This window comes from Letharia columbiana (assembly GCF_014066305.1).
Source record: "Letharia columbiana isolate WasteWater2 chromosome Unknown Sc0000057_s0, whole genome shotgun sequence".
NCBI lineage: Eukaryota > Fungi > Ascomycota > Lecanoromycetes > Lecanorales > Parmeliaceae > Letharia > Letharia columbiana.
The window spans coordinates 211,019-235,139 of NW_023501101.1; the positions used below are offsets into that span (position 1 = coordinate 211,019).

General features: G+C 51.3%; 9 protein-coding genes across 9 annotated transcripts; 5 read left to right on the top strand and 4 right to left on the bottom strand.

Annotated features, from left to right (window-relative positions):
• Window positions 1–288: 288 nt before the first annotated feature.
• Window positions 289–2,939, top strand: HO173_011171 (uncharacterized protein; the record flags this gene model as incomplete). Its single annotated transcript, XM_037313053.1, has 3 exons — window positions 289–369; window positions 492–1,592; window positions 1,638–2,939. 3 exons carry the CDS (start codon window positions 289–291, stop codon window positions 2,937–2,939), a joined length of 2,484 nt encoding a protein of 827 aa, XP_037160102.1.
• A 499-nt stretch (window positions 2,940–3,438) lies between these two features.
• HO173_011172 (uncharacterized protein) lies at window positions 3,439–3,822 on the top strand (the record flags this gene model as incomplete). Its single annotated transcript, XM_037313054.1, has 1 exon — window positions 3,439–3,822. The coding sequence occupies one exon, from the start codon at window positions 3,439–3,441 to the stop codon at window positions 3,820–3,822; it is 384 nt and encodes a 127-aa protein (XP_037160103.1).
• Window positions 3,823–3,909: 87 nt separating this feature from the next.
• On the bottom strand, window positions 3,910–4,662 carry HO173_011173 (uncharacterized protein; the record flags this gene model as incomplete). Its single annotated transcript, XM_037313055.1, has 1 exon — window positions 3,910–4,662. The coding sequence occupies one exon, from the start codon at window positions 4,660–4,662 to the stop codon at window positions 3,910–3,912; it is 753 nt and encodes a 250-aa protein (XP_037160104.1).
• A 571-nt stretch (window positions 4,663–5,233) lies between these two features.
• On the top strand, window positions 5,234–8,722 carry HO173_011174 (uncharacterized protein; the record flags this gene model as incomplete). Its single annotated transcript, XM_037313056.1, has 1 exon — window positions 5,234–8,722. The coding sequence occupies one exon, from the start codon at window positions 5,234–5,236 to the stop codon at window positions 8,720–8,722; it is 3,489 nt and encodes a 1,162-aa protein (XP_037160105.1).
• A 300-nt stretch (window positions 8,723–9,022) lies between these two features.
• HO173_011175 (uncharacterized protein) lies at window positions 9,023–10,343 on the bottom strand (the record flags this gene model as incomplete). The annotated part of the gene is made up of 2 exons (XM_037313057.1): window positions 9,023–10,150; window positions 10,200–10,343. 2 exons carry the CDS (start codon window positions 10,341–10,343, stop codon window positions 9,023–9,025), a joined length of 1,272 nt encoding a protein of 423 aa, XP_037160106.1.
• Window positions 10,344–10,538: 195 nt separating this feature from the next.
• On the top strand, window positions 10,539–11,463 carry HO173_011176 (uncharacterized protein; the record flags this gene model as incomplete). The annotated part of the gene is made up of 2 exons (XM_037313058.1): window positions 10,539–10,749; window positions 10,928–11,463. 2 exons carry the CDS (start codon window positions 10,539–10,541, stop codon window positions 11,461–11,463), a joined length of 747 nt encoding a protein of 248 aa, XP_037160107.1.
• Window positions 11,464–11,652: 189 nt separating this feature from the next.
• HO173_011177 (uncharacterized protein) lies at window positions 11,653–12,418 on the bottom strand (the record flags this gene model as incomplete). The annotated part of the gene is made up of 5 exons (XM_037313059.1): window positions 11,653–11,782; window positions 11,845–12,036; window positions 12,087–12,131; window positions 12,186–12,301; window positions 12,365–12,418. The coding sequence occupies 5 exons, from the start codon at window positions 12,416–12,418 to the stop codon at window positions 11,653–11,655; spliced, it is 537 nt and encodes a 178-aa protein (XP_037160108.1).
• A 247-nt stretch (window positions 12,419–12,665) lies between these two features.
• On the top strand, window positions 12,666–15,502 carry HO173_011178 (uncharacterized protein; the record flags this gene model as incomplete). The annotated part of the gene is made up of 3 exons (XM_037313060.1): window positions 12,666–13,022; window positions 13,080–15,376; window positions 15,439–15,502. The coding sequence occupies 3 exons, from the start codon at window positions 12,666–12,668 to the stop codon at window positions 15,500–15,502; spliced, it is 2,718 nt and encodes a 905-aa protein (XP_037160109.1).
• Window positions 15,503–16,891: 1,389 nt separating this feature from the next.
• HO173_011179 (uncharacterized protein) lies at window positions 16,892–18,011 on the bottom strand (the record flags this gene model as incomplete). Its single annotated transcript, XM_037313061.1, has 3 exons — window positions 16,892–17,008; window positions 17,060–17,905; window positions 17,958–18,011. The coding sequence occupies 3 exons, from the start codon at window positions 18,009–18,011 to the stop codon at window positions 16,892–16,894; spliced, it is 1,017 nt and encodes a 338-aa protein (XP_037160110.1).
• Window positions 18,012–24,121: the final 6,110 nt, after the last annotated feature.

Here is a 24,121-nt window from a genome sequence, read left to right on the forward strand (position 1 = left end):
ATGGCGGAAATCCGGAATACAGCACAACCACTCGCTTGATCCGATATTCTTCGAATACCACCTCCCAAAAGGGGACGCCGACATGTAAGAGATATGTGAAAGGCTGGTGTTTGACTTAGTGAGGTGGCATTTCAGGTTTTTGCTGACGTAGTAAGCCCCAATAATGCCAAGAAAGCTCTGGGCTGTCAGGCTGCATTGCCAGTTCTGCAGTCATACCTTCCCCCCTTGCATTCGATCATAGCAATGGCAAGATCTATATTTACCCCAAACCCACCTTTGACTTTGACTATGCGTTATCCCATCAGGGTCACGTGTATAACCGGCGAAAGCCAGAACCCGAATCTTTCACAAAGTGAGTGGAGGATCACTGTAGGTCTTTCTCATTCAGCAATTATGAGTAACATTGGTTGTAAGTCATTATCACTGATTTGAGCTGCACTATTACGACAATCACTACCAAATCGTCCTCACTTACTTATGTCCTATTGTAGCACACTGGCAAGTCTCGAAGGTCTACTTGCCAGCAACACTACTTGCCATCTTCATCCTTTTCCCAGAGGTGTGTGCTTTCTTCAAGACAAACATCTACAGCCAATCGAGCACCAATCACCGCCTCGACCGATGTTTGGTTTATTGTGATTGCTAATGTTGCCCCCGTAATGACCCTGCTCGGCGAACGGAACGCCAGAGGATTCCTGCGGGTGTCTTCGTCTCGTGATCGGCTGTTTCTAATAGCAACCGCGCCACTTGGAATTTTCTCATTGATGATCTGTGTGATTCGCCTTAGCGGACCCCGTATCCTACGGCGACTCACTGGTCGTGAAGCGGACCCCAAGAGCGGGGCTCTGGTCGAGCTGACGCCGCTGAGTGTAGCTCCCACAACGAGTGTCTACACACAACATGCTGTGGAGATGAAGCCAAGTGAGCGACGTGACGAAGCCGCATTCGTTTGTGTACATATCAAACAGACGGACAGTGTACGCGAAGCGTTGGCATCTTTCAAGCACATACTTCGCTCCAGAGTCGACAAGTTGAAAGGTGATGGCGATGGCAATGCCAGCACCCATCAAGAAGACTACGAAATCGTACTTGGGATGAAGAGAAACCCATTGACCGCAGATGAGACAGCGAGGCTTGTATGGTCCGTTATAGCCGAGAATACGGAGATCGAAAGATCGCTAGCCGAGCGCGTCAAGTCAACATCTCTCAATTTCCGTGCAATGGGAATATGTCCAACTCAAACGGCCGCAATAGACCGTACCGCGAACCGCAGAGTGATTTCGAAGCCGCCCAATCTAGGCAATACTCTTGCTGGAGTCGGCTCCTGCATTGCTACGGGCGGAGTCCAACTTTCCGGATACTACGGGCTGCAAACGGAAAGTACTGGCCTTAACACGCTCGTCATGGGACTCGTCGGATACTGTGGTATCGTAGTTTTTGCATTCATACTGCTTTTGATAATCGAAGACGAAATAGGGGTCGAGTCTGAAGACCTTCAGCCCATCTTCGATGACCCAGGCGTTGTATGGACGTTCAGCGACTCGCGTCACGCACAACATCAATCTTTTGACAAGCAGCACCAACGGAACCTTGTGCAAGCTGCTCCAAAGAAACAATAGTCCTCACTAAAGCGACAGGCCATCACTTCCTTCGTCTGCGCAGGCCTCATGGGATCTTACGTGGTGTACTATCTAGGCGTACGAGTCGCAGTATGGTGGGTAGCTTTCGGAGAGCTATTGATAGTGGGACTTTCGGCTATTTTTCGTGCTTGGCGTATTAAAAAATTCCTCACGGCAAATGACCGAGAACTTGGCGAACACTGGTTAGGGACCTTCGGAGATGACCTCTCCAAATCTCTTCTTGAGATCGTTGCAATCATGGAGTACAAGACAGCCAGCTCAAGTGAACCTTCCGAGAGCATCGGAGAGAAACCGGTCTCGAGCCCAGTACTTGAGGAAGTATCGCCATCTTCGTCGCAAACATTATCCAATTCCGATAGTGAGAAGACGATGTTGTGCTCTGACGGGATCACCCGATCTGATGAATTGGAAACCACGGAAACTTTGACCGAGAGCTGCACTCTAGTTGTTGCAAAACCGATCCGTCAATCCCTTCGAAACTGGTCAGGATGCGAAGACATAATGAAAGTGGCTCTCGAAATGGCAAAACACGTCTGCCAGTCTCAAAAATTTCGCAACCCTGGTCACCGGCTTGATATTTCTGACGTCCCGAGCTTCAAGCGCATCATTAGATTTCGGCTCATGATTTACGTGCCTGGTGTTCCATGGAAAGCCAATACCGACCTAGACTACATCCTAACCGAGGACTTCGATCTCCCTAACCTGTACCGCGACATCCTCAAGATATTCCATCTGTGCAGGGAGGTAAATGGGACTATTGTCAGACATGAGGCTCGGACGAAGGAAGCTTCAGCGGAAGTCAGCAATGTGCTATGCGGTCCCCTCGGTCATGTGACTGAGTCCAATCTTTCGGACGGCTGCACAATGACGCTCACCGATCTACTAATCGAGCTCCGCAACCAGAATTCTGTAGATATGAAAGCCTACACTTTAAACCAATCTGTCCTCCTCCCCATAATCCAATTAGCAACCATGTACGAATCCAACCGCGATGACCGCGAGAACCTCTTCTCCCGCATTCAAGAGTTGCAAAATGGACACACGGACAGGCTCCGCGTGAGTGGCGGCAAACACCTCCCCACTCTGGAAGCCATCTTCGAAGAACACAAAACATGGCAGCATTTCATGACGCCGAAGCCCCCAGAGCCGTCGTCAGGGCCGTTACAGCCGAGAGATGAGACGAGTGGGCTTTATGGAAAGTCAGCAACGAGGAAGTCTACAATGGGGGAGAAGCGGAAGGAGAAACTTTGGTTGCAGGATATGGCGTTTAGGAGTCGACCAGGCAACCCTAGTCAGTAGATGGAGCTGTGGGCTTTGATGATTGTTGGACAAACGCGAAGCGTGCAGACACTTGAGGCATTCTTGCACGGAGATCCGAAAGTGAGATATCGAACGAGCCATACTTGATTCCCCAAACTTTGCTTCTAGACTTGTTAAGCCTGAATATGTCCCCAGAAGTTGAGTTTGTTGCTGTGCCTAAATACACTACTTTAGTGGCGATTTGGGTATTTGTGTCCACGAAACCCTAGCGTGGCGTGGGATGTAAACCTTTGTTCGGAACTGAATAGAGGCTCAATGTGCTAGTATTGCAGTATGGCGACAACACTAGCTACTCTATGCAGATTTCTACCTAAAGTACCGTATGCACCGTGGAAATTCGCTTATGCAGAATTGGCAAGCCACGCTAGGCCAAATCGGACCGCACAGTGTTGCGGGACGGCTCAAACCGTGGTTTCCTCTGAGGTAGAACAGTGCCTTAGTACCACATTCACATTCACGTACAATCGCATCCAACCAAATGCCACCGCCACCGCCATCACCGTCATCCCTCCCAAAGTACGTCTACAAAATCCTCCCAGAAGCGCCTCCAGATCCACTGCCAGCCAGCCTACCGCTCTCTGCTATTGATGCCCAAGACGGCTTCATACATCTTTCCACCGCTGCACAGACGCCTGCTACTGCTGGTCGCTTCTTCTCTGCGAACGAGAAGCTGTGGGTGCTTAGGATACCTCTGAAGCAGATTGAGAGCAACGTAAAATGGGAAGAGGCGAAGAGCGGCTGCTTTGCCCATCTTTATGGAGCGGACCTAGGGCAAATGGAGATTGAAGACACGAAGGCGTTCACGAGAGGTGAAAGCGATGATTGGACTGCCATTCTCGAGAAGGATGAATGGCTGTCTTGAGATCTACTTGGACAGCTCCATCTCGGTGCTGTTGAAAGGCCCGGGACCTGGCAGCCAGCGGAATATGATTACTGAACACTAATTATGTCATCTCGGCCTCAGAAGCTCACACCACTGCCTTATGGTCCCCTCTCCATCTCCCAACCCCGGCACCCAGTATACTTCCCTCGCTCCACGCAATGCCAATCCCTCCCAGAAACCCTTGACCACCGCTTCCCCCACTTCCCAGCCCTCTTGTTCCTGCTCCGCCTCTTCACGAATCCACGTAACCTCGCAGACCGCTCCTCTTCCCATCTGCCCACCTCCGCTGCCACCTTGCCTCAACTCTCCAACTCTAACCCTAAAATCGCCAATCTCAAACGCATGCCCATAACCTGCACTTAGTATCTGACGCTGCTGCCACAGTGGGCCAAACTTCGAGACTATGAGTTGAATGAACTCTTCGCTCGATGGACCGGCGGCAATAGAGATTATGGTCGCCGGCTCCCCGCTTGCTGCTTCAGCACTTATATTGGATGAAGCTGGCGTTGGGGCTCTGATCTGAGAAGCGTTGTGGGTGGTCGTGATGGCGACAAACGTCCGTGGTGCGTGATGAGAGAGGCTCAGAATCTGGAGAAAGCGGGGACCGGGAGGTTTGGGTATGTCCACGCCATTCGTGAGAGAAGGGAACGGTTGGACGGAAGGCTGGGTGAAGGGCGTCTCGCGGAAAATGCGGTGGGAGAGTGTCCAGGGAGGCAGGGGAGAGAGATCGTAGTAGGAGGTGAGTTTGGCGAGGATGTCTTGGGTAGGATTGGAGTCTGGGCCGGAGGCGGGTAGGAAGTAGAGCGCCGTCACTGGCATGTCGCAGTAGAATTGGTGCTCAAATCATGGTGGTAGGTGTACCTCTAACTCATCCTCCAAAGCTCTCATTGAGGACCAGCACTCGCTCGCTCTGGCGCAAAGTTGGGAACAAGGCGTTGGAATGCGCAAGTTGACGAGGTTTGACAGCCAAGGCGCTATCTTTCAGGCCTCAGGCATCAATTTCTACCCTCGTACGCTGCTTCAATAACATTAGACCACGGCTTTACGATTTCCACTTCTCCGCTAAACATCAGGCATAAGAAGTCTCCGGGACTGAAAGTCACGAAGTCTTTCTGTGGAGCACTCTGAGCCACTTGGTACACTTTGTTGCTGCCTCCATTGCCACTGCTCCTTTTCCGAAGATTAGCGCAAAATCAGGCATCAGCTTTTGTACAATGCAAAACGCAAGACCAAGCCCACTTCAAATTATACACAGTCAATGATGATCAGGAAAAATTCCACGTCGCTGTTCTGATATCTCTCATTTTCACTTTCAGCAAAGGGCGTTGTTTGAAGCGGGATGGAGCTCATCAGAAACGCCCACGCCCTGCTACCGCGGCGGCTAACCCAGATGTATGTCGATACGAAGAAGAGCTACGAACAGATTGTGCAAGCCAACATCACCAATCCTCAACTCTCCTCATTACATCTCAAGCTCAGAATTCAGAAGGATCGATTGGTGGCATGGGGTTTAGAATGGGCCGACTCGAAAGCGGATCAAACCGGCGACATTGATGGATCTCTGGATCGGGCAGGCATAAGCGACCTGGTCGCCAGTATCATGTCATCTATCAGAGAACTGCTCGATGAAGCAGAGCGAATTCAACCACGTTCACGGCCACAGCTTCCTGGAGGGTACCCTGTCGACAAGGCAGGCATGCTATTCAGTCCTACTAATCAGTGGACATCTATTGACTTGGCGCGCCTCGAAGACATTGTCAAAGATATCACGACCTCTATTGACACGCTATGTGATCTATCGAGATCACAAGAGATTCTTCGCCAAGGCTCTACTAGTCAGAATGAAAAGCGCTCCACTGGCCAAAGCGAAAAGCAATCTCCAAATGCGGTCTTCAACCCCGGAAAGTCGGGGGTAGCCCAGGCTCAAATCTCCTTAGAGAACGCTACGACGGCTGGCAAGGAGTCCATACCATCCACATGGTCGCAAATCGCCGTCTCGACACGAATTGATCCCAGCAGATTGCGCTTCCCAGAGGTGAGACAGACGACCGAATCGTCGCCGCCATCGTACGAAAATATTGCAAACAAATCCGATGATCGAGTGTTTGCCTGCTTACTCGATGTGCTGCCGTCTACCGCGCCACGAAACCAGTCCGAAGGCAAACCGGTATTGCTCGATTATGGCTTTGTTCGGGACGCAGACCCTGCCACTGGTCGTTTACCATCACTGCGGCGTTACGAAGAACTTTGCAGAGCTCTTGACCAAAATTCAGATGAATCCCGATGCCGGTACACGGGAACAATGAGACTTCTCGGTTGGTTTGTGGACCCTCATCGGCCAAGGTATGCCTTCGTCTATGAAGTACCTAGACCAGCTTCTCTGAGTATCTCGTCTCTCGATCAGCATCACTCGCCGCAGAGTCTATTATCGTTCCTTCAACATGCCGCCAACACTGTTAGCAACAATATGCCTTGCTTGGAGGACAGGTTCCGTCTTGCATTCCGGCTTGCGTTGAATTTGCTTCACATCCATGCTAAAGGCATATCCCACCGGAATATCAATAGCAGCAATGTTGTATTCGTGGATGAGAATCGGCCTGCAGATACCAGCGCTATGCCGTGGAAGGATGGTGCTATCCGACATCCATTTCTCACTTCTTTCGACACCTCCGCAGAGGATACACATGCTGCGCATCAAGAAAGCTTCATTTCGAGCATCTACCGTCATCCGATGGCTGAGAGTGGTAAAAGGACTGCATACAAGCCTGCTTACGACATCTACAGTCTGGGATTGATTCTGTTGGAGGTAGGATTGTGGATGCCAATCCATCAACTTTGGAAGACCAAATACTCACACCAGATTTTCAAAGCAAGGCTACAGACCGTGTATTCAAAGAAGCTCGCCGGCAAATGTGGGAATAGGTACATGCGTGTAGTGGAGTACTGCCTGAGTGCTGCCGACGCCAGGCACACGAATCAATCCACCGTAAATCAGCAGTCCAGCGAAAGACAGCAGCCAAAATTGCAGACGGACTTTTATTGGAATGCCCTCAAACCTCTAGAACGATGCTGCATGATCGATGACGACGATCAACCCATCATACTGCCCGCCCCGTTTACCTCTGATAGGCCTGAGCCCCTGCCAGTGGCTAGTGAGGAGGTCTCGGCACCTGTCCCTTGGCAAGCGCTCAAAGTTGATTCCCCTACTCAACCGGGACACAAATTCGACCTGCTAGTCTGGTCGCACAACATACCTCAGCCAGCCCGCGCGTATTTCGATACGGTCATGATGCCGAGGTTGGGTCGCATGCTTGCAAAGGCGATCAACAGGTGGGAATCCTACGAAATCGACGTATTTATGGCTGGCAAAACCCCCGAGACGGCCAAACCAACAGTCTTGATGGTCTGCAACAGCATCTTAAGGGCTTGGAAGATCTTGGAGTACGTCAACCAGGACAAGGGAATATTCGACATTCAAGTCGCTTCTGGCCAAATTACTTGGTCGAAAAAGAAGAAACGGCGACAAAAGAAGGCTGTTGCCACAGAAGTGAGCCAAACAACGGGTCGACAACCCTCACGATACCAAGAAAAACCGACATGTGGAGCATCAATTGGTTGTTTTGTTGATGAGCAGCACTCGGAAGCAGTCACATTTGGGGGTATAGTCCTGGTAAATGGTGAGGCCCATGGGATGAGCGTACACCATATGCTCCAAGAAGATCAGGAGCCTGACCTTAGCTTGGACGGGTTGGAGAGCTTGTTGCCCGACGAAATGGCTATCCTCGACATTTCGGAAGACAAACTGCATGACCTTGAGTGTCTTCGAGCCCTCGATTCGGACGACTCTCAAATGGTTGAGGATATCAATATGGGTGATTTGCCTGGTACCCGGCCTGGCGAGGGTGAGCATGTCATCGTCACACAGCCAGCTCTGGACGATGTTGACGAGAATTTCTTTCCGGACGAAGACGAAATGAGTGATGATCACCTTGTGAGCCATGGCTTAGGCAACATCCATGCATCCTCAGGGTTGAGACGTTTGACCTATGGATCTGTTGCGCATGAGGTCGATTGGGCGCTGTTTAAAATCCACAAAGAGCGAAGAGCGTCAACAAACACAGTAGAAGGAGGGGCCAAACATTGTCAAGCTCATGGTTCATACCCCTCTCAAGTGCTCAGTGCCGAAACACTTGGAAGCCTACGGGTCCATGCATATGGTTCAACGAGCGGGCTTGCCACCGGAACAGTACTACCAACGATGCAACAAACCAAGATGCCGGGAAGGGTCTACCCGTCTCCGGTATGGCGAGTCAAGGGCGACTTCGGAGTGGGGGGTGATTCGGGTGCCTGGGTGATTGATAACGCAACTGGTGGGGTATGCGGCCATGTTACTGCCTACTCAGAGTTTGGCCAATACGCTACAATTGCACCAATGGAGGTAATGCTCCATGATATGGAGCAAACACTGGGGGTGAGCGTAGCTCTACCGCCGACACATCACGGGGCTACAGCCGCTGCACTCATGTCGTTCAAACATCAAATCGTCACGAACGAACCACAATTGACCGAAATTAAGGGAAAGCATCCCATCGACCGTGACCATTACCGGCGCCAAAGCATCGATTCCAACTACATATCAGGTAGCGAGCCCGAAGACGATGGTGCAAAAGGAACAAATGCCCCCTTAAGCCCCCCACTTGCGACTTCACCACCAGCATCATCGCACGACCAAATGGCGGATCTCAGCCTTGACGAAGTTGCAAAGAAATGGAACAGGGAGCAAGGGAAGAGGAACAGCCGGGGTGGCAGCCCCATTAAAGGCAAAGGATTCGCGGAGCCAGTGCAGATGAAAGGAGGAGGCGTTCAGGCAAGGGGCTGAGGGTCGAGACTGCGAGAACGGGCGTTTTTGACGGGCGGTTTGGGTTTTATTTACGTCCTGTAGCTATATACCCCATTTGTGGACTGCAATTAGCTGAGATCTTTGCGTGAAGATACCCTCTTTTTGGAAATGTTTACGCAGCTTTACCATCTGACAACAATCTGAAATGAACACGTTCTCGAATTTTGGGCCACTTTCACGATTCGTCAGCCTTTAGGCACCCTTTTTCCAGAGTCTTCAACCCCAAATCTTTTCCCAACATATCGACAATCACCCTCGCTCTCAATCGCTCCGCACGCCTCATTCCCTGACAATCAAGCCCGCCATCCCCATCCCCGTCCCAACACACATACTCACAACCCCCACGTCCCCCAACCCTCCTCTACCCATTTCGCTCAAAATGGTACTCACCATCCTCCCCCCAGTCGCGCCCAACGGATGCCCTAACGCTATTGCCCCACCTCTAGGATTAATCCTACCCTCTTGCAGCGCCTTGTCCAACCCTAATCTCCTTACACAATAAAGTGCCTGACTCGCAAAGGCCTCATTGATTTCCCACACACCTACATCCTCTTTGTTGATTTCCAGGGAGGAGAGAAGGGCAGGGATAGCGTAGGCGGGCCCAATACCCATTTCATCCGGCGCGACGCCCACGACTGTTGCCCCGGCGAACTTCCCTTTGATAGAAGAGGAGAGACCGAGGGAATTGGCGGTCGAGCGACGCATCATGAGAGATGCGGCGGCGCCGTCGGAGATTTGAGAGCTGTTGCCTGCCGTTGTGGTGCCGGCCTCTTTGAAGACGGGTTTAAGCTTAGCCATGGATTCTGTGGACGCGTTGTGTCGGATTCCGTCGTCTTTGGAGACTTCGACGGTTTCGCTGGGCTGAGGGGTGGGGCTGCCGTCGCCGTCGCCTTCGCCTGGTGGATTTGTGACGGAGACTGGGACGATTTCTTTGTCGAATAGGCCATCTTTTTGTGCTTTGGATGCGTGGATGTGTGATGCGGCACCAAAGGCGTCCTGATCCGCTCTGCTAATACCATACCTCTCCGCTACATTCTCACTTGTGATGCCCATTGGCATGATGCAATCCCTTGCATCTTTTACCCCACTCTCCTTCAACTCAGGCCATAACTGCGTCGGCACAGCTTTCGAACCGTAATTCCTCGTCATGCTTTCCATGCCCGCGCCAATACCCACGTCTATCCGTCCGACGGCGATACTGTCGGCGATGGTAGTGATGGCTTGGAGGCTGGATGCGCAGGCACGGTTGACGGTGTAGAGAGATGTACTAGATGGGTAGCCGACGTGATTCAGGGCCATACGGGCGGCTTTGGAGCCGCCAAGTTCGGAGAGGACGGTTCCGACTGCGACATCTTGAATGGCGGAGGGTGGGACATTGGGGTTTTGCGTGAGCGTTGCACGGAGAACCTGGCGATCTGTGAGTCGGGAGCAAAGAAAATGGAAGGGGGGGACCAACAGTAGCGAGCATTTGCTCTGGGTAGGCATTGCGAAGGCCGCCTTTGTAAGATCGGGTTATGGCAGTACGGAGAGCGGAGAGGAAGACCACGTCATTTGGGTGTTTTTGGAGGATGTTCTTCAATCCTTTCTGAAATTGTGCCATTATGGAGGGAGATGGGGGTGGAAAGTGCTCACTAAGAACACCATAAGGGCTTTCATGATCTGATAGAACTCTGACAGGAGCAATGGCAAAAGATGGAGAAACCCACGTCAAGTTTTGAACGGGATTTGCCCGCGGTTGTCAAAAGCGCACTAGCGGCCCGTCTTTATTACCGGCGCAAGATGATGTCCGACAAAGATGGCCCTCGACGTACACAACCATCAAATGACTAGAAACATTGTGGTAGGCGTGCTCGCTCTGCAAGGGGCTTTCTACGAGCATCTCAAGCTTCTACAGAGAGCTTTCCGAGAAGTAGCCATTGGCCAGGACGAAGAATGGGAATCTGTGGAGATTCGCACCGCACAAGAGCTCGAGAGATGTGATGCTCTTATAATTCCTGGTGGAGAGAGTACGACCGTCTCTCTAGTGGCAGCTCGCTCGAATCTTTTGGAGCCACTGCGAGACTTTGTCAAGCAAGTTGATCCATACTGAAATCTCTTGTGATCTAGAACGCCGCTGACTTCGGCTTGTTCAAAGAGTACGTCGAAGACCGACCTGGGGCACCTGCGCTGGACTAATCCTGCTAGCCGAGTCCGCCAATCGCACGAAGAAAGGCGGTCAGGAGCTCATCGGTGGTTTGGACGTGAGAGTGAATCGTAATTATTTCGGGAGACAGACGGAGAGCTTCGAAGCTGAGCTGGCCCTGCCATTCCTCGGTACAAAGGACGGAAGAGGAGACGTCAAACCGTTCAATGGAATCTTCATCAGAGCGCCAGTGGTCGAGAAAATATTGCCAGTGATACGAGGAGAGCAGGCGAGTGAAAGAGCGATCGACGAAACGGTCATTGCGCCGTCCCGGAGTCCTGAAGGTGAGATGAATGAGCAAGTTCTTCGACCTGTTGAAGTCATGGCTACTTTACCTGGTCGAAGTCGAACGCTCAAAAAACATGTCGCCGCAACGGGATTGGAGGACGAAACTGGAGATATCATTGCCGTGAAGCAAGGCAATGTCTTTGGAACGAGCTTCCATCCAGAGTTGACGGAAGATGCAAGGATCCATGTATGGTGGCTGCAGCAGGTTAAAGACATGACTCAACACGAGGAAAAGAGTAGATTTCCTTGAAAAGTTCCAAGGATCAGCATAATCCGGTTCTTTGGGGAGTTGTAGTATCCTCCTAGCCTACACAGCTATAGAGAGCCCTGAGCTGTGGGAGAAACGTCCGATATCCCTGATATTGTTACACATGTTACGATTGCTGCCGGAACGAGCGTATGTCTGCTCCAGACGCCTGCTGTAGTCTTTAAACCTACACTACCTTCCTTTGCCGTACTCATCTTCCTCCTTTTGACGCTCCTCGGCGATTGCACGGCCGTAGCCTCCTCGTCCTGGATCGTACTCGTCGCGGTACTCGTCTCGAACCTGACCGCCAGACTTCCCTCGCCTAGAGTGAAAGTATCAATTATGAAAGCTTCCAAAAGCCAGAGTTGTGTCAAGTCGACTTACCCATACTGTCTTCCCTCTTGAAAGCCTGGATCTAGGTCTGTCCGTATGATCCGTTCATCTAGTTTGGTACCTCCTATGTATTTCATACAGTCCAATGCATCTTGATGATTGTAGTATTCCACGAAACAAAAGCCACAAGGGGTTTTATGAAAGCGGTCAAGGCCCATGACAAGTCGCTTGATTTCCCCACATCTGCCAAGTTTTAGCACATGTCTTTCAGCCAAGATACAGCAAAGTCTTACTTGGCGAATAACTCATGTATCTGCTCCTCAGTAGTGTAGAATGACCTGCATCGCATAAGCCAAATTTTCTTTGTAATAGGGACAAGTGGCTTCACATACAGATTACCCACGTAGAGTGTCGCAGCATCCTTCAATGGGTCTTCGGGCTCCTCGGGTGTCCTTTGTCGGCCGACGTCATCATCGTCCCGGTCACGACCATATTTACGCTTCTTATTCTGACAAACAACGATATGGATTAGTCTTATAAACAACATTGTGCAGGTGTGATATGCTCCTACCCTTCCCAGGTAGTAAGCACTGGGTTTGTCAAGCCTATCGACAGTAGTCTGCATCGCTGCTGGCACCGCGTCCTCCAGTTCAGGCAGATGGTAAAGATGTCGCGGAGAGCTGCTTGGAATTGGGAGCTAGAGCTAAAGTACAGCGCTAGTGAAAAGCGCGCCGCGGTTCATTGCGCGCTTTTTCCTGGGGAACAATATGGCGTCAATGAGCTGCAAACTTACTATCTTCCTTTTAAGAAGGCTTTGCTGACCTGCCTGTCCAAAGTCATCTCTTGCGTTTTTCCTTGCTCGCCCCTCCGCAATGCCAAAGGTCCTGGCGTACACGCCCGAATGGCTGTCTAGAAACAACCCAGGATTCCAACTCTTCAACAACGCACAGCCTACGCAAGCTCAAGCGCAAGCGAGACAACGAGGCCCAGTACAGGCAGAGGACGGCAGGGGTAGTAACAGCGATTATGTGGGACCAATCAAGACCATCGCCCGGCGTGGAGCGGAAATCTTCACAGTCGTCGGCAAACACATTCGATGGGCAGACCTGAGCATGCTCAAGGAGAACTTTGAAGAGCAGAAAGCCACACCTTCGAAAGCGCCTAAATCTACGGGACCAAGAAGCGACACACAGGTCGAGAAAGACGGTCCCGAAGACGGAAGCTATAGGGTATGTAAATATTTGGTGAGGATGCAAGGGATATTGGCTAAATAGCCGTCCATACAGGTTCTCACCATTGCACTTGGCGAACCAATACGACGGCTAGCGGTATCTCCAAATGGTAATCTCCTCGCCATAGCTACAGCACATATGGTACACATTGCTCTACTACCGGATTCTTCCCACCTTGGACAGCTACCCAACGGAGCAATCAAACTGAAGGCTTTCGCCATTGGACCTACAACACATGTGCTATCTCAATCCCAAATCGCCAGCATACTATGGCATCCTTGCGGAGTTGCAGGAAACTGCCTCGTCACTATTACAGTCGACGCAGTTGTACGGATTTGGGAATTCAATCGAGATAACCGTTGGTCGACGGATAGCCCCACACTGGCTATAGATCTCAAGAAACTTGTGACGGGGTCTTCAGAAGAGCAGGATTTTGCCCCAGGTAGAGCAAGGAATAGATCCTTTTCTTTGGATTCTGTGGGATTGGAAGTGGCTTCTGCTTGTTTTGGAGGCAGTGGTTCGAGCGATGAGTCCGCATGGTCCGCTACTACATTGTGGTTCGCCATGAAAGGAGGCGATGTTTACGCCTTGTGTCCTCTTCTTCCCTCGAAATGGCAACCACCGTCCACGCTGATGCCGTCCATCTCGACGGCTGTCGTAGGGAAGACTGCCATGACCCAGGATAAAAGCCAGTCCAATCTGGAGGAGGCCCGGCAATACAACGACCAGTATGAGTGGATACGTGGGATAGATAGCCAGGATCCGACGGTTGTGGAAGGGAAAGACGAACTTTCACCAGATATCGAAATTTACAGCCGCCCGACCACCCCTGGTGCTATTCCAAGGCTGCAAGGGCCTTTCCAAATGTTTTCTGAAGACACGGATGAAGATTTGGAGCTATCTGATATCCACGTCGTTGCAGGCAAAATCGACGCCGAAGCACTCACAAGCGGTGATGACTCCGACTCTGAACCAGATTGGACGGACGGGCATGGCGTTTCAGCAGCTGTTGTCTGCCTAGTGACAAGAGGTGGTAGAGTCTATGTCTGTCTAGATCTGGAAGGAGTGGAAGGGCAATGGTTGCCTCGCAAGAAACCGAAGCGGTTGCCTGAACCTCTGAAAGAGCCTTATCTGACCGTTCTTGAGGGGCTAGAAACATTGAACCCTACTGATTCACTTGACTTGGAATGGCCTACGTTCACTGAGGACGTGCAATCACGGTATTCATTCTTCATAACGCACAGCAAAGGAATTTCCTTCTTCTCACTCGATCCATGGGTGCAAAGTCTCGAACAAGAGCTGCAAAGCAACGAAAGTCTTGGAGCGCCGTTCCGCATGGATATAATCAAGAATGGACCTGGGACACTAAGGGAAAAGATGCTGACATTTAGCCACGAACAAGACTTGGTATCCGATTCATCTGTCGCTGCTTGCTTAGTGCTCGAAGATTCCAACTTGGGTTACTTCCTTCTGGCACCTGTCAACGGGGAACCAAAAGCAGCGATCTTGGAAAAGCCTCCGCCTGAACCAGTAGTGCCATTTGAGGATGAAGATGAAGAGGCGAGCTTCAAAAGTATGCCAGCTATGGACACGCTGTCGCTTCGAGGTCCAGCAAGAGAAATCTACCAGGCACCGCAGATATTCTCCAGAGGTTCTTCGTTACCAGATTTCTTTGACAGACATGTCCCAAGTCACCACCGAAAGCTAATGAAAGAAAATGTCCGCATGTCGACTGCCACCCTAGACTGGATGACCTCAGCACACAGAGTCATCAGCAAAGAAACCCATCTGCTCGGCGTCGCGGCTGCAGATCTATTCCGACGATGCGAGAGGCTGCAAGACCAATTAAGAGACCAGATCAGCCGGGCCAATGAAGTCGCTCACCGCACTGATGTTGTCGTTGGCGAGGACGCTGATCAGTATGTGGGTAATACCACGGGCAAAGGCCATGCCACACTCGATGAGCGGCTGAAGAAGGTACGAGGCAAGCACCAAGAGCTGGCCTCTCGCCATGAAAAACTTCGAGAGAAATTCAGTAAAGCCGGAGAGGAAGTGAGTGAAAAAGAAAGGCTCTGGTTCGCCGAGGTCAAGAAGACGGCGGACTCGGTGGGAGTGGGAATGGAGGAGGAATCCCGAAAGCAAGACGAACAGGAAGAAGGCCAAGAGCCAGAGCCAGAAACATTGCAGAGATATGAAGACGTCAAAGACCTGACGGCGGACCTCGTCGCAAGGGCCAAAGAGGCCGCTGAGCAAGGAAGCAACGAGCAGACGGACGGTGATGGCATACATGTGATACCCTCCGATTTACGCAAAGAGAGAGTCACGAAGGTGATGAAGCTGTTGGAGCGAGAGTACGTTGACCTCTCCCAACTCCTCCCCTACCCGAATCCTCTCACTGACTCATGACGCTCAGATCTGCTCTTGTCGAAGCAGCACAATCCCGACTCAACCGCCTGGCTCTATCGTCTCTATCCTAACCTCCCACGCGGCGCGCAGCCATTGTCGGCTTGAGAACCCATTTGTAAAATACATGTTGAGCGCCATAGCGAAGCGTTCACGTTGGAAAGGCGTCGATACCATCTCGCAATATGACGAAACCTTCTTCCACCCAATCTGATCCCGCCTCGAATCGTGACCCCCCCACCCAATCCCATCCTTTCCGTAAATGACTCCCACAGCCCATCTACCGCTCGCCCCACATTGCCCCTTTTTCCCCCAAACCCTGTCGTCCCCAACCCGTAGAGCACATACCTACCACCGGAGACCCATCCGCCTGTGCGCCACCCCGCTGGTACGAAACTCAATCGCCAGTGGTCCAACCGAACCAAACGCGCCAAACCCCTTCAATAATACCTCTTTTCCCTTCTTTTCCCTTCACTTCCCCTCCTTCCAACTTTTCCCCCAACCCAAAGTCTCCATCCATGACGCAACCACCAGACAAAAGAAGGATAGCGTGCGTAACCCCTTGCAGCGATTAAAGAAAATTCGGTAGTCGGGATCGTTCTAGCACGGGAGCCGCTAATGCGGGTCATCCACATCCACATCCACATCCCATACCTACCCCCCTGAAGGATTTTTGATTTTTTGTTTTCAGCTGGGTTCGGCATGTGGGTATGTGGGGGAATGGATGGATGGGGCGAGACTTGGTTTTTTTTTTCAACTTGTGAGGTGGGGCAGGGATCAACGCTTTTTTTTCTTTTTTTCTTTTCGTCGTTTGCCGGGTTTGCCCCGACGGCAGAAAGGAACAGGTTTCTCCGGTCGCTCTTTGGTAATCTATCTGTCCTACTTTTTTTTTTCTTTAATCCATCATACCGATCTTCGTTAAAACTCCCTTGTATGACTTTTTTGGCGGGAGGGGGCTTATGTGTATCGAGTCGGCACGAGTCAGCGATGTTGATCGCAAGGGAAAATCACCGAAGATCTACGCGGGCGTGGCAGGCCACCTGGGCTCGCGTGTACCGGTAAGTAACCGATTCGTGCGCGGGAAGATCTCCCCCAGCGATCGCATTATCAGCAAACATGAGTCCTCGGAATTATATGTATACAATATGGAGCATGGCAAAAGCAGACCCAGCGCCTCATTGTGTACAGAACTCCTTGGATATCCCGCGCGCCAGAGATGCCACTGCCTTGCGGTCCCAGGTCTTTTCCCCCACGCCAAACAAATGCAGCCAGTGTACTCATGGCAAACGAACCCACCCCCTTCCCCCCCCCCCAGAAACACGCTATGCCAGAGTCAAAAGAGCACGATAGGAAATCGATCATCAGATATGGTCGTCATGAACCCAGAATCCTTCACCCAGTCGTGCTGCCTTGGTGTCAGATCATTCCAAGACCTGGCAGGCAGGGATTGGCCCGAGAGACAATTAGTCCGAGCTGCTGCTCGTATCGCCAGATCTCTCCCGGAGCTTTTTCTCCGCGTTAGCTTGCTGCGTCAATTCAGGAGTACGTCGGCGCCTGGAGTTGATGAACCAGTTGCTGATCTGTTCACCAATGTCAGCTCTTCTGCGCCACGTGCTCATGATCCTACTAACCTGAGTCATTGCGAGACCGGTGCGCCTGCAAAGCATCTGCTTCTCTTCCTCGGTGGGGTAAGGATGAGCTATGTGCTCCTCAAACCATTGTTTAAGCATATCCGTAACGTCCCTGGGGAGGTTGCCTCGTCGCTTCTTTGGCACCTGAGATGTCATGTCTTCCGACTCGAATTGCATGGGCCGGTGATAGCCATTCTGGTACTGATGACCATTCTGACTAGCATAATGTCCACTATAATTGGAGGATATCTGGTAGCCGTAAGATGCCGAAGCGTACGTAGAGCTCGAAGAATGATATTGAGGGGTTCCCAATCGAGAAGTACTGTAGTAAACGTCTCCGCGGTGCGATTCGTCGTTACTGTAGCCTCTTGCAGTATCGTACGACGATGAGTGGCCATTGAGGGTGTTGTATTGGTTGTAATACGGCGGTGGAGGTGGAGGCAGACCTGATGACTCTCCCTGTCGACTCTGAAAGCTGGAGTGAGGCGCTGTACTCTGATAAACTTGCCGACTGTCAGGTTCATTCACATATGGCGAAGGCGGAGCTGGTGAGTTTGACGCTGAACACCCATTTCGAGGGGGACCAGAGTGCATAGCGAGAGGATAAGGAGGCGGCGCATCGTAGCTTTGTTGCCTTGAGTTTCCGTTCTCTATTTGGCGATTCCTTCCAGATTGGCTCAGGGCGCTCGTAGTTAACGAGGGTCGAGTTCTGTCAGAGACGTGAGGTGGCGACAAATGAGCAGGAATATCCACCGAACGAGAGGGGCCTTGTGGGGTGTGTCGGAGTGGAGAACGGAGCTCCGACAGCGATCGGTCGTCGCCTTGACGTGGGATGTTGGGTAAAATCTTGCTCGAGTCAGTAGACAACAGAAGGAGACAACGGTCTATTGAGACCTACATCCTGAATGGAGGGCAGTCTCTCCGAGATTTGCTGCCCACGGGAAACATGCATGGAAGATTGGGAAGAAAGTGAAAGTTCTCGCGGGAGAGCCCTAGACTGGCGAGGTGGAGAACGCATATAGGGCATAGCCTGTGATACGATCCTGATACTATGAATTGAGTCTTGCTTTAGCTGATCGTAGCCCTTCAGTAGCTGCTCGCAGGACACAAAGGAAATCTTTGATCATGTGTGTTCTACAGCATAGACTACGACAACATGGTTCCTGAGCACAAGACAAACAACAGCAAAGATGGAGCAGGTAAACAGTACTCACGGGACAGTATTAGATGCCTCGTTCGAGTGAACGAGATGTGAATTTCGAAACTCAGCTGAAGAGCCGGTTGACGACTTTATAGAGTCCGTGACAGAGAAAAATCCCGAGGGAAGTTGATGACCTTTAATCGCTCTTGCTCGGAGCAGGATGATGGTGCAAGTCTCGTGTCTCCCGTTATTGGCTCGGCAATTGATGAGTGAAGCGGTCAATATGTCTAAGGCTTAGTCGAGTTTGACAGGTTGTCCGAAAGAATCCTTTAGCGACGCTCAACACGACTTTTGGGACGACTGTGACAGGAAGATCAGCGATATATCTCCGAAGATAATGCAGATAAAACGTGCGGATGTGATGGATATACTCGCGAGGGTCCCGAGGTTGCGGTGGATGAGTCAAAGCCGAAAGGAGAAAGCGAGGGAAGTGTGAGGGTGAAGGTGATGATGGTAAAGAGGGAAGGTGGGACCGGGTGTCACGAAGAGAAAGAGCAACTCACGGCAACGCACCGACCACCTTTGAAAGTCAAAGGCCGTTTGACAGCCAAGGCAACCAGGGATTGGCCTGTGAGGCTTGTGTTGTTAGTGGGTCTTGTATTTGGCCCAAGTCCAAGTGGGGTTATGCAGAGGAGGAAAGGGTTGAATAAGTCGGCGAATTAACAAGGTTAGAAAATTGGGCGAATGGAAGCCACGATATGTTTCAAGTTCTGTTAAAGGGAATAATGCGGGTTGACCAATGTGTGTCTATTATTGCGGTAGCCTTCGGACTTTGCGGAAAGTATTTGGCAAGCGTGAGACAGCTGGTCAAATACCTCTATTCAGTTTGGGGAATGATGTCTGATGTCTATCGGGCTTGGTTCCGTGGTACTGATATTGAGAATCACCTTTCTCTTTCTCTCTCTCTCTCTCTCTCTCTCTCTCTCTCTCTCTCTCTCTCTCTCTCTCTCTCTGTGTCTCTGTGTCTCTGTCTCTCTCTGTGTCCCAATTTTCACGGTCGAGTGGAGAGTGAAAAGGAGGAAAGAAGTCAGGTGCTGTTGGAGGAAGGACCCGAGCGACCGCCAGATTTGAGCGAGTTGAAGCTTATTATAAGATAGAGTCTGATCGTCATCGACCGGACTGTGAAACTATTAGTAGTTTGACATTTGACAGATGCTATCCTCGTCTTCGGATCCCATGTTGATGGCTGGAGTGCTTGAGGGCATGAATCCTTCAGCTCGAGCTATCACAATATGTATCCTTTGATTGGTGGCTGTCGAGTCATTCAGGTCGCTTGGTATACCACAGAGCCTCGGAATGAGGGTGAGGCTGTGAGGAATTTAGAGTGGGTAGGGAGTCCGGCAGCGGGGTGCATCATCTGCCTAATAGACACCGGCTTGCGGGTATTATTCTCCAATTATAGCTCCAATCGAGCTCGAGCGAATATGCGAGCAGGGGCGAGAAAAGCAACGATTGGATCTGGTTGCATCTACGTACCGTCCGTGAGCACGTTTGATCGAGGCAGCCACATCGATCGCTCATCCACATCATTGCCTCTTTTGCCCGTTGTCAGACCTTTCGGCCGGAGAAGGCCTCCCCGCCATCCATCACAGAGGGGGAAGAGGGTCCATGGCAGACAGGGAATTGAAATTGAGCGGGATTAGTGTGGCGTGTCGTATCGTATCGTATCGTATCGTACCGCCTCTTTCAAGACCGGATTTGGGATCTGATAGACTCATGGAGTAATTCGGGATTGGAGCTTACAAATGAGTGGGGTGGGGGATGGGGAGGGGGGTTGTTTGGTGAGCGGTTGCAGCCACGCGTTACAAGGGTGTCTTACACCGCAAGGGCACAGAGTGGGTGTGAGAGATAGGGTCATGGTTGTGAGCAAGTAAAGTAGGTTAGTTTATTTTACGATATGACCAAGGAGGGTTTCAGGGTTTCGATGTTGGCGTGTTTTGTTAAAAGAGGCGGAGGCGGAGGCGGAGGAGGAGGAAGAGGAGGAGGAGGAGTAATACTACTAGGTGCAGGGATTAAATTTGGGGGGGGGATGATAAGATGGTGTTTGGGACGGGTAGGAAGGCTATGAAGGCATCGTGCATAGGCGCTGCAGGCATGACATCTGGCTTCGGACCCAGCTACCAGGAATGTCTTTTGGCTTTGCCGAAAGTTAATTTTTCTCCGCCGAATATTGTGTCATGCATTAAAATTCAAAACTGGCACTTGCATCACGAGCTGAGATATCAAGCGATCAAGGCTTAAAGCATTTCCCTTGCTATTTTAATCAATCGAGGGAAGGGAAGTGAAGAGGCGCGAAGCTAAAGTGGGCATACGAGTAGGCGATTGCAGAGTCAACGCGTGTGGCTTCTTCTTCATTGGCAGCCATTGATTGATTTATTAGAGTCCTTACGAGTACAGGTGGGCAAACTAGATAATGCCTACTTTACCGTATGATCTACCGTACCCGGTAAGTTCTGCCTGTAAACTTTATGACATGTGCAAAACAAGGCTTAAGGCTTAAGGGATGCCGGCTAGGTAGAGAGAGAAAAGAAAAGAAGAAGAAAAGAAAAAGGAAAAAGCCTACGACGGTCTAGGCCTTTGATGGACCTTTGACAATTTGTAAATGGCTTCAATCTTTCATTTCAAAACTCTCCTCGAAATTCTAAAACATGCTAGATAATAATTACCCATTAAAGAAAGTATCCTAAATCACTTTGCATTTGCCAGTCAACGGGAAAGTGGATGTGACGGCACACGATGGCAGGCCGGAAAGATGAGAAAATGACGCTTAAAACAAGCTTCCAGCTGCTTGAGCGCAGCGTGTCGAATCCAATAGAAAAGTAAGGGAAGTTGAAGGAAGCTCGGAAGATAACGTTACATTTTTGACTTGTCATTCTGCTCCATCGCCACTCTGCCTTCATCGCCACCAGTCGCATTACAATCAATTCTCCATTTCTCATCTCGACACCTCACCCTCATCGCTACTGTCGGCCCCAGAAGCAGAGGGAGAAGGAGAAGGATAACCGAAGTACCTCAAGACTCCCAGATCTTTAACTGTTGTAGACTGCTAGAGTATCCAAGTCCGTCAACCGCGTCAGGAAGGCGTAGTCGAGACTCATCAATGCGAATGCACCCACCCCATCCCCCTGTATCATCATGCCAATGGCTGCAGCAATCTACCGTACCGAACATTTGCGCTCTCAGCATCCCCAGCACCAGTGATGAACGCGTGGGCAGTCAGCCAAGTGTGCCTCCTCCCTATCTCCTCATCCAACAAATTCCTTTCCCACACCCTCAGCCTCGCCAAACCCACGAGAATTCCCCGAGCCTATGCGTCTAGCAAGCAGTGCCGGTGCCTCTTGTGACTTGTCCCCATCATTTTCAAGCCGCCTGTCATAACGGTCATACCCGTTTGGATCAGACTATGACGCTCACTCGATCCTTTTCCAACTGCCTGCAGCATGTTGGCTGTTGGCTCCATCTTCCCAAAATAGGCATCGGGCCCATGGCGGTCTAGAAGCTCCACGCCTCAAGTCTTGCTTGTTCACTTTTTGCATAAAATAAGGTAATTGTAACATAATAATAATAATAATAATGATAAGTACTATCCCGAGTACTTTGTTGCCCTAGTACTGGACCCTTCACTCATCTCATTTCCCGAGTCCCGACGCCATGTCACCCTCACAGCTCACTGACCGCCACGCCTCTTTCATCTCCAGCCCTTGTGCTTTCCAAAATCCGACATGGTCTGGTCTAGGGTTCTGACTATCATGTATAGAGCATTGTATACTGGAGTGTAGATGACGACGCTCAGGGTCCTAAGACGGACGGTGCCTCCTAAGTACTCTACGCTAACCCATCATCAAACGTCATGCAAAGACAATAAAGGAAGTACCGTAGGTAATAGTAATTATAATGAAGAAGCCTCAGCATCCTGCGTGCGACACAACAGCCTAGGTAACCAACTACACGTACCTATGATCCTTTCTGAACCTTGACCCTTAATCCTTGATCCTGAATCTGCAACTCTACCGGAAGCGTCTACCGACATGAGATAGCAATGCGGTCTCTACCGCTTCCTAACCAGGTCCATGTCCCCGGCGAAAGACCATGCGATGATACCATGTCTTCGCGACTGCCGATCCATCGAGTAACTCCGACAACGCCAGATGTTACATTCCTTCATACTCAGGCACATCGAGCGTTGATCAGCTTTCCCTGTCTCCTCGCCATCATACCGTCTGAAGAGTCGTACCCAGTATCGCATGATGTGACATTGCCCACTTTCTATAGCTTCACAAGGCAATTTCTGTGACTCAAATGGATCCCAGAGGAACCCGGCAACGGCGGCGGCGGCCAGCTGCATAGACCTTGCATGACACCCTTGTTGCATCTTGCTGACCCTTGCTCTCCTACTTCTCTAGTTCTAGAGTACTACTATTTTGTGACAACAAAGTTGGCCACGCTATGACACCACCCTGACCCATCACGTCCCCATCCGAATAAATTCCATGCGCTGTCAGCAAGCCAAGTAATCTTATCAATCATGGCGCCTTTTTCAAGCCGATGGTGAACACCTTATCTGCTGCGTCATAAGATACTTCGGCGCTTATTCGCTTACTCTCATCATCTCATGGAACTTGGAACTCTGGGTTAGAACTTAGAAGCCGCGGAAACTATGTCCTCGTCGCAACTTGCGACTCGCAAGAGTGCCTTCTGGCGGCTAGGCTCAGCTACTTTACCAAGATAAATTTGATGGTCTCGGGTCCGGGGTATGACTGCTGGCGTCGCGCCGATCGCGAAGCGTGAACCGAGCCAGCACGGCGCCGAGTGTGGATCGACGACGCACGCGCAGCCACGACCTGCCAGCTGGCAACGGGCCGATCTTCCAGGAACACCTGCAGGGACTCCCGATGGGAACGTCCATCGAAGCAGACTTGCAGATCTGCCAAGCCGGTTGTGCTCGATTCTGACGCCCTAGGGATCCATTTGCTGGGAGATGGAGGAGGTTGACATTTCTGTCTCGCATCAGGCCACTGAAATTTCACCACCGCGCAGACCTCCAACGTTCGCTGATCCCAAATCGCTTGCGGCACTATCTATTTGAAATACATTGGAATCAAATATCTCCTTGCATCTCCTTCTCCCCTCGATCCTCCTTCCCTACGCCCTTTCTGTGTCTTCGCTCCCTACCACAGCCCACCGACTGCACATCCGATGTCGCTAAACAGTCAACTCTAGTCCACCATGCCATCCCCATCATGCAGATCTTCTGCCGAACCCACTCCCCTTGCGTCAACGAATGTGGCAATCCAAATGCCGCCTTTGACGCCGGCCGGGGTTCTAACAAGATAGCCCTTCCCTTCTCCAGCGCTGAGCCATCAACGACGGCAATGACGCTCTCGATACTACCACATCCCACCTAGTCCTCCCTACACACAGGGCTTCGAACAAACACCAACCACACCCTCCCCCGTTCGCCGTTCGCCGTTTCGGCGACTTCCTCTTTCTCCAGTGGCCTAGGATGGGCTGCGCGTCCTTTCTCGGCACGTCAGTGCGGCTCTCGGGACCACCGATGTGGAGGGGGGGCATGCAGGGATGGGATGGGTTGGGGGATCGCGGGGGGCCGGGATGGGTTGGGGGATCGCGGGGGGCCGGGATGGGATGGGGGATCGCGGGGGGCCAGGATCTTACAGTTGCGCCACTGGAAGACGTCGCCGGGGGGGTTGGGGGGGGAAAGGGTTTGAGTCATGTTCCATACATAAGTCGATGCATACGTATAATCATAATGGCGGAGCTGGGTAAAGATCATCCGAAGAGCGGGGGACCCGGGGTCGATATACGGGGTAAGTGCGTGAGGGATGTCGGCTGTGGAAGGGGGC